Below are 18,608 nucleotides of genomic sequence, written 5' to 3'. Positions count from 1 at the left end.
GAGGGGAGCCGAGCAAACTGTATAAAGTTAAGCCACGAGGGGCCAAATACCTGTCTTACCAGAAAAGTATTACCATACTAAGAAGAAAGTACTGGTACCACGCAGGGTAAAGAAAGCTATGGTCATGCAAGACCAGTCGGATGATTGAAATCAAACAACAACAACTACCTGCTTGCCTTTTTAATCTAGGTTTTGAATCTCTGGAGGGATATCAGCCTCAGCAACAGCAGCAGCAGCAGCGGTTTGTACCTCTGGGACAACAATCTCAGTGGTCACTTCCAGAACAGATGATTGATCAACATCATCTTGTGATTCTACCTGAATTTCTTCATCAACGTCTACAAAGTCGTCGATTTGTTGATCAACATCATCAGTTGGAGCTGTAACTTGACGACTTGGTAGATCATTCTCAACCCATAGGGGAGAATCTTCAGCAACTCCTACCTTTGTAAGGCACGATTCCCAGCAGGCAATCCAGATCTGATCTTGAATGGCAGGCATCTATTCGACGTAGTTAGCAGTTGTAATATCAAAACCCTTCTGGTACCCATCTTCATAAGCAGCTTTCTTGGCACTGTCAATTTCTGACAAAGCATGATTAAGGCTTTCTTCGGCAACTTCGAGTTTGCCTTTAGCTTGATTGAAGTCAGACTTGGCTTTGTCTTTTTCTCTTTCCAACCGGGTGATTGTTCGAAGCAATCGGGTGTTGTCATTCCTCAGCTTGACTCTTTCAGTATCAGCTTCTTGGTATTTTTTGCCTAGAGTAGCCATCTTTTGAATGAACTGCGGAAATACCATATGTAGGTTATAATTTTTTAACCAACACAAAGAGAGGGCTTGAAAAACAAAGAAGAAGTTTTTGTTACCTTAATTCCATTGACGAGACCAGTAGACACCAGCCGATCAGGAGAAGACAAGGACTCTTTTTGCAAATCAACAGGGAGCATTAACCCTTGAGCCAGGGCTAGTGCAGTCTCTGATGAACTGGCACTATCTCCGACCTGTACAGGACGGTCTCCTCTAATAAGAGGAGGAGTCCATGTCTGAGGAAGGATTTGAGCAGTTGGTGAAATGGGATGATGAGTTTCAGTATCTGCTTGAGAAGCAGTACCATCATGGTCATCACCCCTGGACGTTTGTCTCTATGAAGGTTAGCAGCCTCTGTAGTGGCGTCCACTTCTCGAGGAGAAGATGATGACCGTGCAAACCCCCCCTCTATTACGACGAGATCGTGGGGGAGGGGCGCCAGTTGAGGCCACCCGTCCAGTCCCACGTCCCCGAGAAGAGACGGTGACGAGGGAGCTGAGATTTAGGGGCTGGCGTGTCATAATGCTTGAGATAGGAGGAGATGGAGAATAACCTGAAGACGAGGATTGGCTAGTCACACAGCTCGGAGCTGGCTGTTCGGGTAATGGTCGAGAGGAAGCCTGACTCCGTGAGGATCTTCGAACTCTCACTCGTGGTAACGGAACTCCTTCAGAAATTGGGATTTCACCTAGTTGACCAGCTACTGTCACTCCAATGTTAGCTCTTGTGCTCCTAGGCTGGGGAGCAGTGGAGGTGGAAGCAGTACTGGTGCTGGGGTGAGCGAGCCTTCTGTCTATAACCCCTCTATATGAAGGGTCGTATCCCAGAAGTACTTCTGCATTACGACCCCGACCAGCTGCAGAAGTGCCTGGTTCGCCTGTGTACTTCAATACTTTAGTGATGTCCTTTGTTCGGATGTTGCTCGGAACGCGTCTGGGACGATAGTTAGCGTTTTCAGCTGAAACATCAAAATTAGACACTTGAAGAAGCTACGAGAAAGCAGTTAACGAAAACTTCCAAAGTTATAAAAATAAGGAGTATTACGTGGGAATCCCCAAATGTGGGGGCAGTGGAGCCCCACCACTTGACCATCCTCTCCTAGTGGCTCAAAAGCTTCAGTAACGTACAGAAAATCGATCTCATGATCCTGAGCAGAATCTGGCAAGTTGAGTACGAGACGCTTTTCTGCCCTTCTTACTTTGAAATAATAGGTGTTATATTCAGGGTTTAGTACAATACTATACCACCACTGAATGTCCCAGATCCCTAGTTGGGTCCCTAGAGTCCTATTCAAGGCAACTACTCCCATTATCAGCCTAAAAACATTCATTGATACTTGCATAGGAGTGAGACGGTACCAACTTAGGATTTGACGAATGAGTGGATGAAGGGGAAATCGGACTCCACCTTCGACGATGGCCACGATAGGGATGCACATTCTATCCTAGGAGCCACCATCCCTATCTGCTCCTAAAGGGGCGAGTTCGAGCCCCACATTATCAGGAACGCTATACTCAGACCTAAATGCCGCCATGGCAGTTGGGGTTTCACAGAGTTTCCTAAATTTACTGGGTCTAAGAGGGTTATCATCCGCCATGAGTATATTCAGAAAAAAGAAGAAAAACTGGAAATGGGTACGAATTGAACCTCTAGAAACAGCCCACGAATCCGAGAATGAGATCTCAGATGGAAACCTAAGAAAAAGAAAGGGAGTGAGAACGAGAATCTTACAAGAGTACTGTGACGATTCCCTGGAATGCAATCGAATTTGCAGACGGCGGCGATGGCAGAAGGCTTAGTGAGAGAGAGACTGAAAGTTCGAGTTCTGGGTAAAAACCCAAACGGCGCCCTTTCAGGGGTTTAAGAGTGAGAGACGGAGATGAAACGTCTCCTCTTACGCCGTTACAGTTTAAAGTAACGGAAAGCAAGAACCGTTCTGACGCCGTTTCATAGAACGCCAGTTCGAAATTAATGCTAGGCATACGAAATGTGCCACGTGGAGTCATTTACCCCGAAATGGTATAATGACAGAGGTGCCAAAAGGCATCAATGAAATATTGAAATTATGACTGCACGGGATCAGAAGAGTCTGGTCCAAATAAAATTTTGTTTCTAAAGCTTCATATATTGCCCCCGAACAGTGGTTACAAGATGAAGCTGGGGAGCAATTGTAGGGAGGTATTCCCAAGAACATACATCTAGTTTCCGAACACGTGATATTCGGGAGGTATTGGTAAGTACGACAGGACTTACTGCCGGGCAGTTCGGTGAACAGTGATATGGACCAATGATATGAGAAGTCATGGCTATAAATAGACTGTTCGGCAGTTAGAGACATTCTGATTACATTGGACCAAGTTACATGTGAAGTAGTTGGTCCAAGTAGACTGTTCGGTTATGATACAGCCGAACAGATGTTGTAAAGAACCAAGCACGTGATACAAGTGATCACGGGTTGAAAGCAATGCAATCGATATCCGAATAAATGGTACGTGGGACCATAGTTTGAATATAGAAAGGAATGGTCCAAATAATTGATAAAGGACCAGTTACATGAGAAGTGGCTGGTCCAGGCTGTCTGCTCGGCTATGAGGTGGCCGAACAAATAGAGAAGTCCTATCAGATGTTAAAATAGAGGGAACACTTTGGAAGAGTCCAGAAACAGTGGTATTCCGTTTAAAGTGATATCCCGAGAATATAGGATCTGTGAAAGATACCCAACGAGAATGGGATGTTCGGCTTGTTATGGAAAAGAGTCCTACAAAGATTAAGGAAATAAACTGATAAGGGAACGAGAATCCAAGAGATCCTGATTTTCCTATACGAGGTAGGAAACCTAGGGCAATATGGATGCTTGACCAGCAAGCATACGCAAATCTATAAATAAGAGGTAAACCTAGAGGCAAAAGGTATGCAATACATTGCTTTCATATTGCTTTCCTACTGATAATTAGGGTTTGATTGCTAGTACGTGATACTAACTTTGCCATCGGAGGGCCTTTGCCACGAGAGGCAAAGGTGCGCTCACCCTCTGTCTATTTTGCAGATTTGGGTTCCGACGACGAATTAGGGTTCCGGTGAAGAGGCACGAACAAGCCGTTGCAATCCAGTTGATCCGGAGCATCAATTGTTTTCATCCCCCTACATCCCGTTTGTAATAATTATTTACTTTCAGTACATATAAACTGCTTGGTTTGACCCTAGGTGTACACTGGTCCTTCCAGAGCCCAGAAGGGGATGAGATTCAATCTGCTGGTAAGACATCAACACTCACGCGATGGAATGGGAGTGTTGCGCGATGGTTGACTTGCATGTATGAAGTTCCATGCATGCAAGTTGACTGTTGTTCACGACAATTCCAGACCAATGCACTGTTTTGATATCCAGCTGCAATTTTGAATTTTATCTCACGTTTTTTGTTCAATATTTCATTCATCCATGCCGTTCTCATATCACATGCTGCAAAGGTGTTACAGTTTCAAATCCCCGATTAACTGTTCCCCTGCCCTAACTGGCTAAAAATTGTTTAATAAAAGAAGAATCCTAAATATTTTCGCAAAATGCTTAAGTAGAGACCAATCTTCGGATTGGGCGAGAGGGGTGCCTTAAAACCTTTCCCCTCTCGTAACCTGGCTCCCAAACCCAGATATGGTTATGACGGACTGGTTCCTTAAACTTTTTCAAATCAAATAGCGAGGCAGGTGCTTCGAAATACGGTTCCTTTGGTGTCGGACCTTCAAAACCCAAGCGGCGACTCTGTATTTTTGCAAGCGCTCGCCGTCCGCGCACGCGCTCCCTCATTAACCGGGCTCTCACGTTCAGAAACCCGGGAGTTTCCGAAGGGCATGTTGCCCACACCCATACAAATCCATCCTCATTCAAGTTCAAAACCGAAGGTATAAAAGCAAGTTTTCTTGGGCTAAGCTCACTCTTAGCCTTGAGGGGAGTTTTTCTGCAGTCACACTTAGCCTTTTTGTGTTAAGTGCTGACTTAAAAACCATTTTTAGAAAACAAAACAAAACTAGTGACTGTACTGGAAACACTACACCATGCGGTGTTATGATACACCGCACAATGTAGTATGTTCCATCACACGGCATTATTACACTCGTCATTTAGTTGCTCTATTTGTCTTGATTACACCTATCCACTGTTGGTTACACTAATGCTACTCAGAGATCGTTACAGGTATATTTCAGAATGAGGTTTTATTCTAAAAACCATGTTTTTTTAACTCTCCAAAAGAGACTTTTATGATCATCCTAAATGATCTAGTGCATCAAAAAGGATTTACAAACTGTTTTATGAAGAGCAAAAACAACAAAAACCATAAGAAAGCTGTTTGGATTAATGGTTTGTTCTATCTTGAGAATACGAAGTCATTCTGAAATAAGCCAGGAGCTATACTATACGATGTTTTGAGGAACATCGTACATTGTAGCTAGTATACCGTATGAGGTTCTGAGTGATGGTAGTGGGCTGACAGTGAGGAGTTGTACCGTGTGGTGTACCAAAAGACCGTGTGAGGTATCCTAGTACACCATACGGTGTTGTTTGTGATCAAGGCAGTCTGTTGTTAATCTATCATCCTATTTCTGAACATCATTCATCTGCAACCTGCTGTACAGTGAGCACCATGAGCATGCCCACGTGATATATTCAATCTCATATCCCTTCCCCTTATGTGTTTATTAGGAGTTTAATCTTTCAAATGATATTCAAAAGTTTCCCCTTTGAAAATGTTAAGTAGAGACCGGTTTTTACCGAGCGAGTTGGGTGCTTTTTCAATAAAACCTTCCCCATTCGAAATGTGGCCCCCGAACCCAAAGTCTCAACGTTTTCGCTAGACCAAAAGCCTTTTTCTTTCAAATCAAACCCTCAATTTCTCGGATCATTCATCTCAAGAATCTAGGTGGCGACTCTTCAAGCGCGCCGGTTGGGGAGTCCACATACACCAAACAGTCTGCCCAAGAATATAATAATGACGAACCACAATAACATGGGAATTCTAACCAAAGTGGGAACCATATCTTCCAATTACCAAGTACCAAATGCCAAATATTTTCTCAGTACTTAGCTCGGTGGATCCAACACCGTACTTATAGTCTCTATAGGATGGCCATGGCGCCTGAGGTCTTTTCTCTAAGCCAATCTGGAATAGGGTCACAAGGTATATTTCACAAGTCTTTTTCCTATCCGTTGAGCACTAGAGTCACAGGATATTTCACAAGTCTTTTTCCTAGTAGACAAAGTCACCACGATATTTCACAGATCTTTACCTTGGACTTTAGCAAATATAAACATAATCCATGGTCCCAACATATAAGAACAATGGCAAACCAGAGTCACTTGCACCAGGAATATTCCCCATGCCACTGCATAGTCTCAACAACATTATGGAGTCAACGAACGAACAACAAGAAAAATAAGGGCAATCTAGCAATCATAACTTTTATCAATGAACCTTGTATGCCAAAGGGTATGTCAATCGTCAGAAATATGAGAGCAATGATTAAAAATAATATTCATCGGATCACAATGAATAAACGAATTGTCAAAAATGACTAGCTAGAAGCTCAAGAGGATTTCAAAAGAAGTGATCACATGCTTAACCACTCACCTTGATCAAAATGAAATCATGCTCGCGAACCCTGCTAATCTGAATTTATAAGAATGCACATCACTGGAATCAATTCAATTGGAAAAAAAAAACTATTGATTTGATTAGCACTACAACTAAAAATACTATTGTTAGTACTACCCTTTACTCCAGGCCGCAGCCCTATAAATTACATCCATAATACAATTATCTATTATTTATTATATGATTAAGAGACAAAACCCCTCACTCCATAAGCACACCACGTCACCCACATTCACACGTATCACCAATATACCCACGGCACACACAGCCTACACATCCACGCATATATGTATTTGTAGGTTTTGTATAGAGAGCGTAAATTAAGAAGAAGAAATTAAGTAAAGAGACAAGGAAAATACTGACCCAAACTTCTCTTTCCTCTCTCTCTCTCTCTCTCTCTCTCTCTAAACCCTAGGTCTCTCTCTTAACGTTGAAATAAAATAACTCTAATTCTCAACATGTATAAGGATCTTCTCTTAATTAAATACACTCTCATGGATTAGCCCAACCCGAGTTCTAAAAGAGAAGTCCGACCCAAATAAAACTAAGCGGTCCTAATAATATAAAATACGCATAGCTCCACATTGTACATAAAAAGAAAAGTTATTCGAGTTAGTGGGATGAGATCCTTCTCTGAGTTTGGACCACTACCAAGCATGTCCTTTGGCGACGCTGGATCTAAACGTCGTCTTGGGCTCAGACCATGCCTGAGGAAGTACGATCCAGACGTTATGTTCAACCTACTACAGAAGCTTAATTCGAGCTTTCTGTGGGTACGATCCCGGTCTTACCGGATAGTATGCTCTCAACATTTAGGTTGTGGCTAAGCAAACATCGTACCACAAAATTAAAATTTCCATTGTGTCAATCTCACTAACATGTGCTTCTGACTTCTAGCTCCTTTTTTTTTTTTTTTTGTCATTTAATTACTCCCGTTTAATTGCTGAATTAAATTTGAATTAATTTGAAATGTTGTATTGTTTTTATTTATTTCCGTGGGTGTTTTCTTTGTAATGTACTGTACTTGTAGACCGTGTGCCTTCATATAATTCCATTTATTTTATTATTTTCAATGGTAGGAGTATAATATTTTAGTGGCATCTAGAATCATATGCGACTTATTTTTTCCTAATTGGTAAGTGAAAGAAATAATTAATTGAGAGGTTTTTTTATCGGAATTAATTAATTGAGAGGTTAACTAAATAGTAAATGGAGTTTTGTTTTATTAAATGAAAATTTTAATTCATAATAACCTCATTTCTTTGTTATCAACTTGAAAAGAAAAATATAACGCTTTAGCATTTGTGTTGTGTCTTGTATTAAAGAAAATTTTGGTAAACTGGAATTTATTGTCGGGTCAAAATTATAAAATTTATGTGGAAAAACTGGAAAAATCTTAGTGAGCGATAAAAGTGACCCCACTTGTATCAAGGTTCCTCCGCCCTTGTCTGCAAATTTCGTTGGGGGCTCTGGAGGCAATGGGAAAGTATGGAATACCGGTTTTTTTTTTTTCTCATCACCTGACCCCTGTTTAAATTGGCAATAAAAAGAAATAGAAAGACATGTTGTAATGACTTCTATTTACCACGATGAATTGATGTCGTATTCCACACTTGTATGACGCATACTTTTTTCTGGTAATACAAGGTGTTTCAAGCACTTGCGCGCACCTCAGACTATTTCCTACACCCCAACCCACCGCCCTTTTCACGCTTAAGGTGGCCTCAAAGACGGAACTATGTGAGGGCTCCTAGCCCCGCGTAGTTTTGGGTATTTTTTTTAATATTTAAAAATAATAATTTTCTTGTTATTCGTTAAACCTAATACTTCATCCTAGGGAACTTGGGGAAAGGGATGGGTGCTTTCGGAAAAGCACCCTTCTTATTTGCATGGGATTATGAGGGATGCACCACATGCACTTCACTTCACTTGTTTTTAAAATATTAAGATTAGTTATTTTTTTGTTTGTTAAGAGCCATTATATTTTGTTTTTTGTATTGGTTGTTATTTAAACCTTTAAATGCTTTAGACTATGTTCGTTTTGGGTTCCAAAATCCAACCTCTCTCTCTGCGTAGGGTTTGCAATCAGTTTTCCCTTCAATTATTTCTCTCATTTTTATTTTTATCTCGCTCCACTCATTACCCAAAATATCTCCTCAAAACCCAAATCAAATAAACTATTAGATTTCCGAACCTTGAAATTTCAAAAGTTATTGTTCATAGTTCAGCCCCGCGTTGAAGAAAAACTGGTTCCGTCCCTATCTCACCTCCACACATTCAACAATTGGCGGTCATTTAAAGAACATTGAAAAGCAGCGTTGGAGATTTTTCAATGCGTCTGTTCAAAGACTTCTCTCCACCCCAGTAAACAAGGCAAAGGCTCAGTCCGTGGCCTCTTGCCTGTTTTTGTTTTGAACTCACTAGTTTTCTTTTCTTGAAAAGTAGTAGTAGCAACTACTACTCTTTCTCGAAGCTCAATTTTTATTTCCGCTTCTTCAATCTAATGAAAAATGGGTTAGTTGTATATATTTTAAATTTTCATTTTCTGATCTCATTTTTTGGAAATAGCTAGACGAGAAAAATTAGCTTTCATCAATTTACAACCACTTGAAGCCTTTGTAGCTGGTTTTACTTCTTAGAGAATCCCAAATTCCCAAATTAGAAGTGAGCTTCGCGATTCACCCACCAGTATTTGATACTCACCTGTCTCGTATTGTCGGGTCTTATTCTATTTTGAAATCTCTCAAAATATTTTCCATCATTGAAAATTTAAAGGAAAAATGTAAAAGAATTTTTAAAGTCAACTCTTTATTAATGAGTAAAGATTTTTTTAAGCACAATAAACAGTTATTTTTCAAATATTATCAATTTTTTTAAGAGACATCCATTAATTTTAGGGCTGCGCAAAAAATTTGGTAAATCACTAAATCAGTCCGAACCAAAATGATTGGTACACTTTGGGCCGTGTCTGTGGACAATGATCTGGACGACAGATTCAAAACTTAAAAACCATGAGATATGGTTCATTCCACGGATTTTTTGCTAGGGAACGGGAATTAACTCAACTAGACCATTCGCTAATATATATACTAGTGCTAGCCCGTGCCTACGGCACTACACATCCCAGTTGGAAGGGAATAGCAGTTGTGTGATTTAGGTGGAAACCATGGGCACTTAACCGGAAAGTGGGAGGATGCACTACAGCCTTTGGATCAAATGAATCTAAGCCGTTCCAACAACTTGTCCCCACCCCCTTCTGTTTTATAATAGATATATATATATATATATATATATATATATATATATATATATATATATATACGGGGCGGTTTCGGGGACACTTAAAAAAAACCCCCAAGTTCCCGATCGAATTTTTATGATCCGGACCGCTTAATGTAATCAGAACGTGATTTTAAAAATGCTCGCGAGAAATCAGCAAAAAAAAAGACAGGGAAGGGCTTCATCTGAATATTTTTTTATTGAACTTTATTGAACGGTCCAATAAAAAATTGTTCAAATCAAGCCCTTCCCGGTTAGTTTTTTTGCCAGTTTCTCGCAGACACCCGTAAAATCACGTTCTGAACACATTGAGTGGCTCGGATCATCAAAATTTGATCGGGAACTATGAGATTAAGATTTGGAGAGTTTTTTTAAGTGTCCCCGGAACCGCCCCGATATATATATATATATATATATATATATATATATATATATATATATATATATATATATATATATATAATATCATCTTCAAATGAGGAGGTCCTTATTTTAGTTAAAACTAGAGGCCGGGGCACACGCGATGCATGTGCAAGTCGGATTTTCACAACATCTTTGAAAATTTGATAAAACAATAAATGGGAAGCATTTTTACAAAAACGTTGTGAAAATCCGACTTGCACACGCATCGTGTGTGCCCCAGCCTCTAGTATTAACCTATTGTGATCGATAAACAACAATTAAATTCTCAAAAAATCAATCGAATTGTTATATACTGTAGTAACAATTATTACATGTATATACATATCTAAACATTACCACGCTAATAGTCACTGTTTTGCTAACGTCGCTGCCGCCACCGATTTTTCCACGATCTAATACCTAAGTACTCTTCTATAAGATTTCGTAAATCAATTGTGTTAGCTCTCACGAAGAACATCCATTTTGAACAATAGATGCCTATCTTTACTATCTGTTGTGAAGTCAAAACCTGTCATTAAATAAAGAATATAGTGTTACTTACAAAATTTCCTAAACAATTTTCTTCTAATGCGATAATAAGCCACACAATATCGAATAAATAAATTTAATTATTACCTGTCGTACATTTGTCGCTTCATCAGTCATAGCACTATCATGTTGACAATTTTCCCAAAGTTGAAATACTATTTTTCTATGAGACATTCCTACATAATAGCAAAAAAAGATGAGCAGCATAGAATGATTATTTTTTGCATAAAAAACTATCCATTCACCAAAAAGTAATTAAAGTATGAATGACGTCAACAACTTTCATAAAGTTTGGCCTCGGAGATTGGTAAAATCAAATACAAATATGGTCTTACCATTTAATTTACTACATATTATAACTACAAATATTTTTAATCCGACGGCAATAAGACATCCTTATACACAACATTTTTGGCATATACGCCTTCATGTCTTCGAATATTGCCATTCTTCACCAAAATTTTTGTGGTATTCTGCGATGTGCCTCTTGACAATGCCACATACAATTGACCGTGGCTAAAGACGTCTTCCGGGAGATATATTCCCACGTGGGGGATCGTTTGTCCTTGTGCTTTGTTGATTGTTAAGGCAAAACTCAAACGAATAGGAAATTGTCGTCGAGTCATCTCAAACAGAAGTTTCATATTCTCAGGGGTCTTCAGCGGAATCCGATGAAGGAAAGTTCTGGTACCTTTAAAAGCACCCGTTAATATCTCTGCATCAATGAAATTACTTTTCAAAGCACGACAAAGTAGTCTTGTGCCATTGCATAGCCCATTTCTCGGATCAAGATTTCTTAAAAGCATAATAGGTGCACCTTCCTTCAATCTTAATTCATGCGGGGGTAATCCTCCGGGTGAAATAGAATTCAAAAACTCTTGCTGGTATAAATTGCGGGGGTCATTTTCGACTTTATCAAATGAGTAGTAAACCATTTCTCGTCCGGAGAATTTCTGATTCACCCTCTTATTGAGATTCTCAGCATCTTCATTCTTCGGAGTAATCAAACCTCTATCAACCATGTACACGGAATCAGCAGCACAGCTCTTAATGTCAGGAAATACATCTTCTATTAGTTTATCAATTAACCTGTCATTCTCCCACGGTATAACCATTGATGCAGGAACCTTCATCATTTCATCATCAATGGTAGGTTCATTTCCATCATCAACACGAAGAAGAAAATTTGAGAATTCTCGATCATTTACAGACCTCATATTTTGCTTCAAGCGAACGACTTGTACATTTCTCCACAGTGGCGACTTAGCAATGCTTGCATTAATGGTTTCTGCCTTTGTGCCTTTTGGTACAACTGGGAGCACTTGGCGAAAATCACCACCCAAAACCATAACCTTTCCTCCAAATGGCATTTCCACACCCATAATGTCCCTCAAAGTTCTATCTAATGCTTCTATGGCCAAACGATTTGTCATTGTAGCTTCATCCCACAATATCACTGATGCACGGCGTATTAGTTAAGCCAAATGAGATTGCTTGCTGATGGAACACACAGAAGATCGATCTGGATTTAAGAGGATCTTGAATCTTGAATGTGCAGTTCTTCCACCAGGCATCAAAGTAGCTGCTATACCTGATGATGCTGTTGCAAGAGCAATATGACCTTGGCTCCTCAATGACGCTTATATAGCACGATACAAAAATGTCTTCCCTGTACTTCCTGGACCGTCAACGAAGTAGGTGGCATTTTCTTTACGCTCGACAGTTCCAATAATTGCATGAAAAGCAAAGGCTTGATCCCTATTTAGTGCAGAAATCGAAATCAAATCTTGATGAGAAATGGAGACAGAAAGCTTATCTTGTATTATCTTTGGAACTGCAAAGCTATCTTCATAACCCGGATTGAAACTTGGAAGGTCATAATCAGATATTGTTCTATTATGTTGGGATAGCAAGTCATTTAACTCTCTCAGCAATCTGTTAATAAGATAGGAGCTGTTGGTAGAAGTCGAAGAAGGGTAGTCTTCACTCATAAATACATGAAAATCATTCCATAAGCTACGAACACCCGTTGGCTCACAGTATACCAATATAGACACAAACATTCTTCGTAGAAAGGATGGCATGTGAGTGCAAGATGCCTCAGCTAGACATTGTCGTATGCTATTATCACACTCTAATAAACCTCGTTGTTCAGCTGCGAGTTGGAATGTCGAGCACTTAACTCCATCAATTACTGAGATATCGTCCCATGATTGTGGCGCCCTTACATGATTAAGTAGAATGCGTAGGTAGAACAAATCTCCTTGAAGATGTGAAACTGTATAAATTCTCCCAATAACTTTGTTATAGCCCACCCTTTTTGTCCAATTTTTTGGTCCACGATTCCATCTGTAATGTTGTGAAAACTCACTATATATGTAGCGATTTTCCCCATTATTCTCAGCATTTGTCCTAAAAAACTCAGTAAGCATTGTCCTAGCGCACCTTTCATTAGACAAAACATTTGGAATACTTTGGTAACAATAGAACGTGACTTGCTGCTTATTCGGTAGATGTATCTGTAACCGCTCCACAGATGGATACATTCGAGTCATGGGAAACTTGAATATCTTCCATACTGCTTCAGGAGCACAAACCCATCTTGCATCTACAAACTGTTGTATCTCATCATAGTTTGGGGCTGGACGCACTTCAAGAGATACTCGATCAGGACCCTTGTACACATACTTGTACAGATACTTCACACTTATAATGCTGCTACAAATTTCAACATTGATGTGACAATTGTACTTTAGAATGAGCCATGGATTGTAAGGTACGACCCAACTATTGTCAATTGCAGTTCTCTCACCATTGTCTGAAGGTCTTGGCGGTCGTCTTTGATAAATTGGATAGGAATCATTGCCCATAGTGGTGACATTTGCAAATTTTTTGGGGAATTTCTTTTTGCACACTCCATTTTTCATGCAAGGACAGTTAGCATTGTACGAACCACATGGACCATGTATCATATGATTCACCACAACATTATAAAGTTCGGGTTTTATTTCTTTATCTGCGATCTCAGCTCTGACAACACTATCGTAATCATCAGGAGTTTTCAGCTTGTCATTCTCATCTAGGATCAGAAGAATATGTGCATGGGGTAATCCTCTCTTTTGGTTCTCAATAACGTAAACATACGCTGTTACTTTACCCAAAACATATTTGTTGAGAATGTCATCCTTAAACTCTTCAAATTTAGACCTGAACACTCTAGCAATTAAATCAGGACGATCACTTGGGGCTTGTCCGGGCAACAACTCATTATGGATTTCAGGCCAACTACCATTGCATGTCATGGTGAGAAAAAGATCTGGTTTACCATACTTTTGAACTAAAGCCATGGCATCCTGATATCGTTGATACATGTCACGGGGACAGCCAACGAATGATGATGCTAATATGGTCCTTTGTTGTCCGACATCACCTAAGTTTATTTTTCCAATAATGTGTTAGTGTTTTAATGTATCGAAGATATATAAGTACAGATAATTGCAATAATATCTTTCATTTTGTACCTGCATGCCTTATACCCATGTGTACAGAATCTTGTAGCCCAGCATACAACTATGCTCGGATTTCCTTTTGATAAGTACGCATCCACCTAAGTTTGTGGGACTCAATTTTTACGTAATTATCCACAGCGTATTGTTGTAGGAGACGCCCACCATGAAGAAAGAGTGATTGATCATTCGGACGAATCTAATATATTTAAGAAGATGCGAATGTAACATAAAAAATTATATTCACAATGCAAGATGAGTTGTTTGAAACTTGAGTTGAATAAATAAGGAATTTTAAATTACCTGCAATATGTATGCATAGAAATCCCGACATGTACAATTTGTTCCATATTCGTTGTGGCTATTAACATCCCATCCATATGTCCCGTACGGTAAAAGTAAGGGATATTGCAATGGATCATAGAATCCAACAATATCTTGAATATTGAGGAGGCGACCACCAATACATTGAACAACTATATCTCTTCCACTTATCAGTCCAGCTTCATCTCCACCGACCACAATTTCTGCCAGTTGGGATGCCGTTGGAAGATTGTACTGACGACGATCAGGTGGTTGCTCTCTGATGATTAAATTGCAATCTTGAATATCTGGATGTTGCGCCATTTTACGAAACGTATGCACAAACGGATTTTGAGCATCTAAGATATTCTTTATATTTTCAATAATGTGTTGCCGTAATCCGTTTGACTCCTCCATTCGATTTTCAACTTCGTGATCAGTGTCATAAACGTACAGCTGTAAAAATCGTGGCCTTTGATCTGAATATGGTAGCAAACTTCCAATCCTATGGTATATCGTGCCTTGAGCACGAAAAGTATACACGCCCCTTGATCCTCCAGCCAATTGTTCATCGACATGGACACCCATCGAAGTGAAAGAGAAAACATGATTGTATGCTCGAATATTTTTTCTAAAATGTTTACCATCTGAGGTTTGCTCTGAAAATAATTTGATAAGCTCAACTGGAGCCGTTATGGATGGTAGTTTTGTTTTTCCAGATTTACAACACAGTTCAGTTGTCTCACGGTGGAATAGGCGTGCACCACAATGACGACACATAGTAGGTTGTGGTAGTTGTGAATGGGGTACACCTTGAGATTCGTGAAAATCTCTTGCACAATTATACGTTGTTCTGCGAGTACTATATGACCGGGTAGCCCTTTCCACGTGGGTGATTCCATTGTCATCCTCTAATTGAATATTTAAAAATAGCAGTTAGTGTCATGATTGTAGTATAATTATTATTTTTAGAGATGTGAACAATATTATTTGGTGTATTAAAAGAGAAAACCTATGGTCAAAGAAACAATGCATCATCTTTTTAAAATGGCAAATTCTTTACAAATAAAAATGTGCGCATACCTTGTACAAAATTTGGAAAGTTTTGTTCATCTCTACGATCAGTTGTGCTACCACTTGAACTGCCTTGCTCGTACGTTGCATGATTAGGGGTGAAATGGGACAAAGGTGTCAAATGTGCTCGATGCCGTACTCGTGCTGTAATAGTGTTATCATGCATGTTAGACAGGAATAAAAGTTAGTCTGGAATTTAATTTAAGAGTATTTGGTTGACAATATTTTCTTTTTTTGTTAATACCTTCATTTGGTATAGGCGTAGTCTCATGAAATACGTTTGAGGTTCCCTCTTCTGGTATTATAGGCAAACGTGTATTTCGAGGATGTTGGGTAGCATGTGTCTGTTGACGACGACTTGTCATTCCCGTTGTATGGAGACCTTTGGATATGTAACACATTCGCGTTTTTTTTATGCCAAATATACGATATGGTTAAGACATGAAAACATGACAAATTGGAATATGAAAATACCCTAAGATACCTGATGGAGGGCGATGCCTTGGTGATCGAACTCGTCTTGGGACATTATTGAGAAAGTTCAACGTGTATCCTCCTGTTTGAAGTATGCAAGTTATCAGTAAGATTAGAAGTTTATTTGGCATTTAAAATTGATCAAAATAATTGTAATATTTTATTTACGAACCTGGGTGGTGTCGTTGGTTGTAGTTTGATTGTCGTTGTGCCAATTGTCCTTGGTCATTGCTTAAAGTAGCTCGTCTTTCTCTAGCTCTGTTACGCCATCTCAATCTATGTTGATCATGAGTAGGTGGAGTGGGTTGTTCTATACGATTAGTTGACCTTCTCTGTGGTACTTGATCAGTAGTAAAATTTTGTGCAGATGTCTGTCTTTCTTGCACAACTTGTTGAGGATTGAGACATTGTCGACGGCGTCGTTGGCTGTCACGATTTTGTTCTCTTATACGTTGTAGCCATTCTGTAGATATTTGCTCTGATCTATCTCGTGTTTCCTCCTCCATAGTGGTGTGGTGTCCCTTGTAAGCATTGAAAGTGTTACAACAACAATCTATTCTAATAAACACGAAGCTACAAACTGACTCTAACTTTTCTATGCATTCAAATGCCCATAAAGCACTATAAACAATGAACTCTCGAGCAAAGTTTCAAAATCATCACCAAATTACCATTCTAACGGATCCCAACTCGCTCAAAATGAAACCTATCACAATTTTTTTTTTTTTATTTTTTAAAAAATACTTCCCACTTTTTTTTTTTTTGTTACCCATCACCAAACCACCATTCCAACGGCTACTCCGTACCAGTTTAATGGAAGAGAGGAAAAAAAGCATGTGTAAGGGGTAAACCAATTTTTTTATATAAAAAAGAAGCATCTATTAGAGATTGCCAAGGGGTCACCATTTGCATGCAATACGCCGTGCGTCAGTGATGTGCAAGTCAGCAGTTAGGTTGTTCTAATATTCGACCAAATATACGTTTCCTCCACCATTGTGCTTGGAAGCATTAAAAGTGTTAAAACTACAATTACAGACTTTGATTTTCAAAGTGGAAGTTAAATTTTCTTTTGATCTTTGAACCAAAATTATGAAGATGCCGAGTTACACCCTTAGCAGTTAGCACCGACCGCACAAAAAAGGGAAAAAAAGAACGAATTGCAGATGTCTAAACAGAGAATTGTTTTTTTTTTTTCATCCCACACTTTTATACCGCTCTTTTATACTTCAATTACCCATACAGAAGGGATCACCGCTCATCCTACTTTCTTTCCCACGTAGCCCTTTTCAGGTTTTCCTTACACACTACCTATCCTGATGCATGATGGCCACGTGAATTATAGAAACAGGAGTTGGAAAAAGAAAGAAAGAACTCTTTCATCTACTAATGGGGGAAAATGAAAGTCACACTAGCACACAAATAAGGGAGAGAAGATTGAGAGTGGACAAACCTTAGATGGTGGAAAGGTGGGTGATTTGCAGAGATTTGCCGGAAACTTTTTGACATTTACAGCTTGTGAAGAAGAAACGTGAAGGAAATAGAAGAGGGGTGGAAGAGAAGAAGAGGGGAGTTCTGGCTGAGTTCACATCGTGGGGAGCAGTTGAAGTGCAAACTTCCCTTTTGCCCATAGTTAACTGCTGTGAATTGGAAGAGGGGTGAATTTTTAGATGGGTATTTTTGGAAATGAAAATACATGACAAGGAGACACCAAATTGGTGCTCTCCCTTTATAAATTAGAATAGATAAGAACCTCTCCATTTCTCTCATTTTCCGTTCAAATTTTGATGATCCGAGCCGCTCAATGTGTTTAGAATGTGATTTTAAAGGTACCCGCGAGGAATCAGCAAAAAAAATGACCGGGAAGGGTTTCATCCAAGCAGTTTTTATTTGAACCGTTCAATAAAAAACAAACAAAAACTGCTCGGATGAAGTCTTTCCGGTCATTTTTCTTTTTGCTGATTTTTCGCGGATACCCTCAAAATCACGTTCTGAACACATTGAGCAGCTTGGATCATTTATGAGTGTAGTTATATATATTGAGTCTCCTTCTCCTAAGGACCACCTTAACTTAATAAAATGAGGACCTCCCTTTTTCGATATAATTTCGATGATCCAAGCTGCTTAATGTGTTCAGAACGTGGTTTTGAAGATATCCGCGCAAAAATCAACAAAAAAAAATGACCGGAAAGGCTTCATCCAAGCAGTTTTTGTTTGTTTTTTATCGAACGGTTCAAATAAAAACTGCTCGGATGAAGCCCTTCCCGGTCATTTTTTTTGCTGATTCCTAGCGAGTACCCTTAAAATCACATTCTGAACACATTGAGCGGCTCGGATCATCAAAATTTAAACGGGAAATGGGAGAAATGGAATTGTCCTTATTTTAACTAAAATAAGGACCTCCTCATTTGAAGATGATATTATATATATTATTCTTTTTTATTAACATGTATATATGTAGGGATATTTTTTTATATAGATTTATGTATATATTTGATTTGGTGTGAGTGTTATTTCTCTTTTCTCATTAAGTTGTGTATTTGTCTAATTGTTCTTTTATAAGTTTTGAGAAA

The 18,608-nt window shown here is 39.2% G+C and overlaps 1 protein-coding gene across 2 annotated transcripts; it reads right to left on the bottom strand.

The window, feature by feature from the left end:
• Positions 1 to 12,321: 12,321 nt before the first annotated feature.
• On the bottom strand, positions 12,322 to 16,562 carry LOC131304732 (uncharacterized). Of its 2 annotated transcripts, XM_058332073.1 has the most exons (7): positions 16,211 to 16,562; positions 16,049 to 16,120; positions 15,809 to 15,946; positions 15,574 to 15,708; positions 14,491 to 15,401; positions 14,203 to 14,386; positions 13,972 to 14,111 (listed from the first exon to the last, which is right to left on the bottom strand). In XM_058332073.1, exons 1-6 carry the CDS (start codon positions 16,542 to 16,544, stop codon positions 14,252 to 14,254), a joined length of 1,725 nt encoding a protein of 574 aa, XP_058188056.1. In that variant the 5' UTR covers positions 16,545 to 16,562; the 3' UTR covers positions 13,972 to 14,111; positions 14,203 to 14,251. The 2 variants fall into 2 exon arrangements, with proteins under 2 accessions (XP_058188055.1, XP_058188056.1); XM_058332072.1 differs by lacking the exons at positions 14,491 to 15,401; positions 15,574 to 15,708; positions 15,809 to 15,946; positions 16,049 to 16,120; positions 16,211 to 16,562 and having other exon boundaries at positions 12,322 to 14,111; positions 14,203 to 14,359.
• Between the last annotated feature and the right edge of the window lie 2,046 nt (positions 16,563 to 18,608).

Source organism: Rhododendron vialii, chromosome 10a, assembly GCF_030253575.1.
Source record: "Rhododendron vialii isolate Sample 1 chromosome 10a, ASM3025357v1".
Classification (NCBI taxonomy): domain Eukaryota; kingdom Viridiplantae; phylum Streptophyta; class Magnoliopsida; order Ericales; family Ericaceae; genus Rhododendron; species Rhododendron vialii.
This window is presented reverse-complemented; position numbering and strand designations above follow the sequence as displayed.